The 7,028-nt window shown below is 40.3% G+C and overlaps 1 protein-coding gene across 1 annotated transcript; it reads left to right on the top strand.

Annotated features, from left to right (window-relative positions):
- The first annotated feature begins 1,054 nt into the window (after positions 1 to 1,054).
- On the top strand, positions 1,055 to 5,060 carry LOC117296734 (girdin-like). Its single transcript, XM_033779778.1, has 4 exons — positions 1,055 to 1,381; positions 1,917 to 2,069; positions 2,265 to 2,356; positions 2,723 to 5,060. Exons 1-4 carry the CDS (start codon positions 1,055 to 1,057, stop codon positions 5,058 to 5,060), a joined length of 2,910 nt encoding a protein of 969 aa, XP_033635669.1.
- The last annotated feature ends 1,968 nt before the right edge of the window (positions 5,061 to 7,028 follow it).

Raw genomic sequence — 7,028 nt, forward strand, 5'->3', positions numbered from 1 at the left:
CGCTGCCCCGGGGGAACACACGAAAAAATATCTTAGCTCAAGTCCAGCAACGAAGTACACTTATTCTGTTTATTCCATAGGCACTATGCACAAACTGAGTAGTTTCGGTAGCGTGGAAGTTGTGTCAAAGCTAACACATTGTTCAGTTGTTTCCATTAGCCTATGGCCACAGCTCCTAATGGTCCAAAAACCAGTATTTCTTCTGTTAAAATCCGTTCAGAAAGTGTTTTCCCACTCCCGTCACACCCCACGTCCAACGCGTTGAGTGGTTGAAAAAGACAGCTGCCGTTCCACACACCGCGTTGCTCAACAACGCACAAGCTAGTTATGTTTTGACACCGGAAGTAATACAAGATGGGCACCCCCGGAATCACTTTGCCAACAACCTGTTAAAAAATTAATGGTCCTGGTCGTCTGCTACCTCTGGCCATGCTCTGGACGTGCATTGCCCTGGGGAAACTTATCTTTCACGTGGAAAATGGTCGTACGGATCATGGAGGTAGAAAGGAATATTCAAGTTTTTAAAATAACTGCTCTTGCTTGCTGAGAGACTGATACGAGAAGGAAAAAGAGTAAATTTACTGTTACTGACGACAGGTGTACACTAAGTGACAAATGAGGGCGCGCTTGAAATGTTTACGAAGCAGACGAAATCAAGAATTAGCTGCCAACTGAGGGCGCACTTGACAATTAACGGTGTGTAAAACCGATGGTGCAAAATTCCAGCCCATCGCTTGAACATCAACATGTGCAAGTTTTTTAGACTAATAATAAGGCGTATTCAATATTAAACAGAAACTTTTAACGAAATCATAGATTTATAAAGACTCTATGCAAAACCGCACTGTAGTGATGCACGTTTGTGTGATTAGGCCGCATGGCGCAGATTTGCTTTTTGCAACGCGCGCGTCTGTCATTTTGCATCTCTCTCGAATGAGGGCACAAAGCTCCGCGTGAAATTGTAAAGCTACACTTTCATTTAACCAAGACGCTTTTGACAAATTTTGAAATATTGTTGTCTAAACTTCCCATCAATAATACGGAAACTACAAAGATGCCATTTCACTCACTGTTAGCCACTCCTCCAAAACGTATCCGGCGTTTCTGTGAGTTACGCCCGGTGAACAAACAAAGTAAACACAGCCAAAAATATGAGACGAATTTAGACAAGGAGCTGTTACAACACGTGAAGGAGGCTAGATTGTATCAAGATGTAGATGTAGCATCTAGGAAGGGACCGAGAGAGGGGCAAACTCCTTCACCATCGCTACCTTACAGTAAAGATTTCGGAACGTTTGATCTTACACTTTGTCTGGCCACGGATGGTCGTTGTGTGGTACTCGTAGAATATGAGCAGAGGATATTTGTCAACGGACGGCAGGTGAGAAAGTCTTGAAAGTTGGTAATAATACAATAATATTTAAATTTATTCATTTATATTGCGCCCATTCCACAAAATGTACACAAGCGCATAACAAAATAATTACAAATGTTAAAAATTTACAACAAGAAAAAGTGAGGAAATACAGCAATCCATACAAATGAAAATACAAAACCTTATGACTATCCAAAGAGTAAAATTCTAAAACATTAAGACATTAACAAAAATAAATTAGTAAAGGAACAATATAAATGCACATTCAGTAAAATACTTCTTTAAAAAGATAAGTACTTTTTTTCTGAGATTATATAAGAACATGAACTGTCGGTCTGATTGTTAGAGCTGGAGTCACAATATTACCGCCAGTGATAAATATTTTGCTTTCAATTTAGAAGAATATGTTTTTATTTTGTAGGAATATTGATGTTCGACAGACAATCACCCTATTCGTAAAGTTGTAACATAATAAAAAAATAAACAACTACTGCGCTTGAAAAGCATGTTTTTGTTTCATCCTAAAACCTGGATGTTTCAGATCTACATTCAAGATGATGGCCAGGTTTGGGATCGTCTTGGAAAGAAGAATGCAACTTTCCAGGGATACTATGACTGTGCCATCAAGGCCAAGAAACATCTACGGCGAGGCATCGGTGCAAGAAATACCAATAAAAGTCCAATGAAGAATAAGGTAAGCTTCTTTCATCGCAACCCTTGTATTTCAAAGAAAGGAACTTCTGAATTAACCGACCAGAAAGACCATAACATTAATCAAAGTGTCAACAAGTTGAAAACATCAAGGAATAGCAGATTATTTACATAAAAGTTGTGGCTTGGTAGTGATTGCCTTTATTTGAAATTTGAAATGTAATTATAACTCTCACAGAATGGATGTTACGACAACAGCGCAAGGTCCCCGGTTGGAGGCAAGTCAGTTGTTAAACATACACAACCAGAACTGCTTGAACAACATTGTGGGTAAGCATTACATTAAACAGCTGCTTCTTCAATTACATGAAATAATCACCACAGTGTGGTATTGTTAATAATAGAATTGAAGTGCCATAGTTTTCGAGAAAGAAGTAATTTTCCACGAATTTGATTTCGAGACCTCAGATTTAGAACTTGAGGTCTCGAAATCAGCCATCTAAACGCACACAACTTCGTGTGACAAGGTTTTTTCTTCTTTCATTATTATCTCGCAACTTCGATGACCAATTGAGCTCAAATTTTCGCAGGTTTGTTATTTTATGCATATTATGTTTGAGATACACCAACTTAATAGTGTCCACTGCCTTTAACCTAACATTTTAATTGATGTGAAACGATGTCTGTTTCTTTTAGGATTACGTTTGAATCTGAACTGACTGAACTTGAAGCTGCATTTGGTCGAATCATCGCCCGTCTATGCAAAATTATCCTGGACGTCATTGGTTACGAGACAACATTAGCCAATGAAAACACTGACCAAGAGAGTAGTCATAAAACTGACCGGTTGCAGACTACCCTCGATCGACTCTCTGATCAATTTCAGTCAGTCGTTGAGTTGAGCGCCAGTCTGCAAGCACAGTACGAATCTGCAGAGTCTATACAAAACATGTGGACATCTGGAGATGGCCTGATGGAAGTGAACCAGGGACCGCTTGGATCAGAGAAAGATGACCCATCGGAATCCAGTCCTAACTCTCGACGGATTCAGGACAGTAAAATCGTTAATAAACCCCATGAATTATGGGTTGAAAACCAAAAGTTAAGACGGGAAGTCCATACCCTTGAGCTTGACCTTAATCAGCTGGAGCACCTTCATAAGCAAGTTGAAAAGCAGTTCTACGAGGTGGAGAGTGCCCGAGTAGACGCCCAGAACCAACTTGCGTCAACATCTGCCGAGAATGCGGCTCTGAAGAAGCAAGTCTCTCGTCTAGCGAGTGGTAAAACAGTGACGGAGGGAAGTTCATCCGAGGGCAGTGGAACCAATTTGCTGAGTCGGTTTGCAAAGAGGCTGTCTGGATCGGCAAAGCTCACCTCGCCAATAAAAGCAACTAATCCTTCCAGTGTCGAATCATCAAATGAAGATATTGATAATGTAGAAGAATGCAGTGAACATGTCACTGCCAGGAGAGATGGAAATGGTGAACTGGGTGAGCTTAAGACTCTCGATAGACATCAAAACCTCCGCTCGGAGATGAAGCGTCTGCGAAAGGTCTACGAAAACATGGAAGATGAAGTGGAAAAATATGGGGAAGAGAACAGGTCAATGCGCATGCGTCTTCATAAAATGGAGAGGGAGAGGGATGACCTACGGGGAAAACTTCGAGCAGCAGACAGCATTTTGGAAGATAGGAACGGAGAAATAGAGCAACTAGATTGTACAAACTGTCATCTTAATACAAGGTGCACAGGTCTCTCTTCTGAGAAAACAACACTGGAACTTGAACTCAGCAGAGTCAACTCAGTTTGTGCAGAAACTGGTAGCCGCTTGAGGACAGTTGAGAGGGAATTGAAGGAATTTGAGAAGATCAATAAGGAGGCAGAGATAGAGAAACGGCAGTGCAGAGACAAACTCGACCTACTGAATCAAGCACATCTAGATGAATGTAGTAAATCATCGAAACTTCTGAAGGAGAAATCAACCGTTGAGGGACACCTCAGTAGATTAAGACGAGAGGAGGGCGCACTTGCCGCAGAATTGGACAAGCTCCGAGTGGAGAATGATGGCAATGCTAAGGGACGACTCCGGGCAGAGAATGAAAATGAACGGATTACACAAGAGCTTAGGGATGCTAAGAAAAACCAGGCCGAGTTGACAGACGATTTGAACCATCTCCGCAGGAGTCTCATCAAGTCAGAGACGGCTTCGAAGTCACTGGACGCAGAGAGCGCTAAATTGAGAGAGAAATCCAACAGACTGAACGGCGAGGCTGAAGAGTTGAGAGTGCGATCTGAAGAGTTGTATCTAGGCAATAGAATGCTTGAGGAAGAGAACAGCTGCATGAAGGAGATGAATCGAAAACTTCAGTACGAGAACTCAGAGATGCAGGAAACGGTGTCATCTCTGACTGATGTCAACACCGGCATCCGAGCAAAGATGAGGCAATGGAACCGAGACAATGTCTCCATGGAAAACAAGATGAAGAAACTTATCAATGCCAAGGCTGCACTACACGGGGTGATCAAACAGCTTAACACCGTCAACTCGGATATTGAGAACCGCTTTGAGAAGATGGACAGTGAGTACGCAGACTTAGAAGTGCGGCTTGGTGGAAAGAATCCTAACGTTGGTGACGATCGCGGTACCTTCGAAGACGACTTTCAGAGGGAGTATAATAAGCTAAAGAAACAGCTCCAGAACGACGACAGAAAAATGACGAAGGAAGAGAGGGATGAATGCCCAGGAGGGGCAATAGGTGAGGCAAGGAGGAAACCTGCCTCTGATGCTGTCGCCAATTTGAAGAGTGATTTTGCAGAGCTCGAGAGGGAATTTCTGCGTGGTGGACGGGATAAAATACAGAAAGACAGACCTAGCTCTTCCAATATGAACGATATAACTTTTGTGTCAGCATGTAGTGATTTTGACTCTGGGGAGCTTGGACTATGGTGGGATGATACCGGGGAGTTAAACAGCTCTTTGGTCTTAGGGGCAGAGCAAGACAAGTTGCAAAGAACGAGACAATCATCTGATTGATCAATTAGCTTACTCACTGTGAACATGTATGGCCAATCGTTCTCTTAAGTTTGAGGCTATTGATGACCTTTCCTTGATAAAGTCAAGCGACTCAAGAATATTACGCAGGGCTATAGGCCCATGGCTCAAGAAAGATGCCCCCCCCCCAAAAAAAAAAAACCCTAATTCGACCAAAGGAATGTTTCAAAATGATGTAACACGAGCTAGTTTGTGTGTTTGCGTTTTGGTATAAGACATACAATTTACTGTGGGAATAATAATAAAGGCATGAGTGTCCAAAAATGTTTTCATTTAGATTCTGTGAAAAAATTAGTTACTAATAAAAGGTTACTTTCCGTATCGTAGGACCTATGCTGTAAAATAAAATAATGTATTTGAAAACGTTTCGGTCTAATTTTGTTGTGTTGGAAAGTTGTTGCATGTAACAACAAATTCCAAGTGCCTTTACTGTGTCCATCGTGCTGTTAAAAAAATAATAATTAGTTCATCCATAAATTAATTTAAATAAAAAACGGCGTTATCATTATTATTAGGCCTCGGCCTAACTATCTGAAGAGTTTTGCAGTTTCGGGGAACGAACAAGTGAATCCCCCCAAAAAGTTCATAATTATTTCTTCCAAACAGAAATTGAATAAACGAAGAACTCGAATTTAACATTTTCAACGTAATAGCGTATGATAATACAACAAGTAAAGATTGAGGCAATATCTTGCAAAAAAAACTTCAACGAACCGAAAACTTTGAGACTACGCGGCGCGTGTGTGAGACAACGGGCTGTTGATGAAAAATAACGGTCACATTAAATAGCGCCCTCTGTTGTTCTCTGTGCATTATTTCCTAGCAACACTAGTACAACAAGATGGCTGCTTACGTGCAGTTTGTGTGAATACAGCGATTGGAAAATAACTGATTATTTGCAATCGTGTCGGTTATCTTCTAATTATAAAATGTCAAAGAAGAGAGCAAAGAGTGGTGGATCAGCTGGTGTGTCCAGATGGGACTCTGGAATTGTACAAGCACCTTTTGAAGAGGTAAACATTCCGTAAATTTGTTGATACTCGAGTCGATAGGGTGGTTGGATACGGATTTTTGTTTAACTTAAAGCGGCGAACATGGCGAAAAGCACAACATCAACAATGAACAAGCAAGAATACTATGTGTAATTTAAATGGGGCAGCTTGATCTACGTGATCACGTCGTTTAAAATGATTTTAAAAAATACAACCTTTTTCATAAACCTTAATTATTACAATTATAATTATTAGATCTCATCACAAAGATGTGTCACTTTGTTTCTTGTTAAATGGTTTTTAATTTGATGCACGATCATCATCTGACAATCTCATTCTCAATCTCATTTCCATCGCCATGATAATAACCAGTACATTCTAGCCATGTACCCAGGCCTTTGTCTGTAGACTATGTCATGTACAGTTTTAGCCCACCTTGTTGAGCTGTTAATGGCTCCGCTTTTAACATCGGTCTCATCACTGTGACAGTGATGAGACCGATGTTAAAAGCAGAGCCATTAACAGCTCAACAAGGTGGGCTAGTACAGTTTATGAATAATTTTACTAAAGCTATTAATTATACTAAATAATAACAGAAGCAGTGAGTCAGTCAGGACTGAGTGACTGTTTTGGGGTTGGAAGTTTTACTGTGCGTGAAAAATGTCAGAGAGACTTAAGTCTTAAACTTTAATTAAAGCTGCCAATATTTGCAACTTGCAATCAGGGAGATAATTAGAATTGCATTCAACTTAAAAATAGGGAAAAAGTTTCTATAATAAGGGAGTTTTTCAATTTTAATCATCAGAACATAGAAAGGTTGGTATATTTTTAGGGAATTTTCTGCAGAATCAGATAGAGTTGGAAGCTCTTAAAAGTCATTCTTGTCTCACTTCAATGTTGTAATTTTGACTTTGTATATAACGAGATGAAAATCAGGTCATTTACAAATGTTGCACTA

This window comes from Asterias rubens, chromosome 11, assembly GCF_902459465.1.
Source record: "Asterias rubens chromosome 11, eAstRub1.3, whole genome shotgun sequence".
In the NCBI taxonomy this organism is placed as follows: domain Eukaryota; kingdom Metazoa; phylum Echinodermata; class Asteroidea; order Forcipulatida; family Asteriidae; genus Asterias; species Asterias rubens.

Excerpts from the sequence above, each read along its gene's own strand:
- LOC117296734 (XM_033779778.1), top strand. The coding sequence starts at position 1,055 with ATGCCATTTCACTCACTGTTAGCCACTCCTCCAAAACGTATCCGGCGT. Across the intron at positions 1,382-1,916 it reads TATTTGTCAACGGACGGCAG|ATCTACATTCAAGATGATGG; the intron begins GTGAGAAAGTCT and ends TGGATGTTTCAG. Across the intron at positions 2,357-2,722 it reads CTGCTTGAACAACATTGTGG|GATTACGTTTGAATCTGAAC; the intron begins GTAAGCATTACA and ends TGTTTCTTTTAG.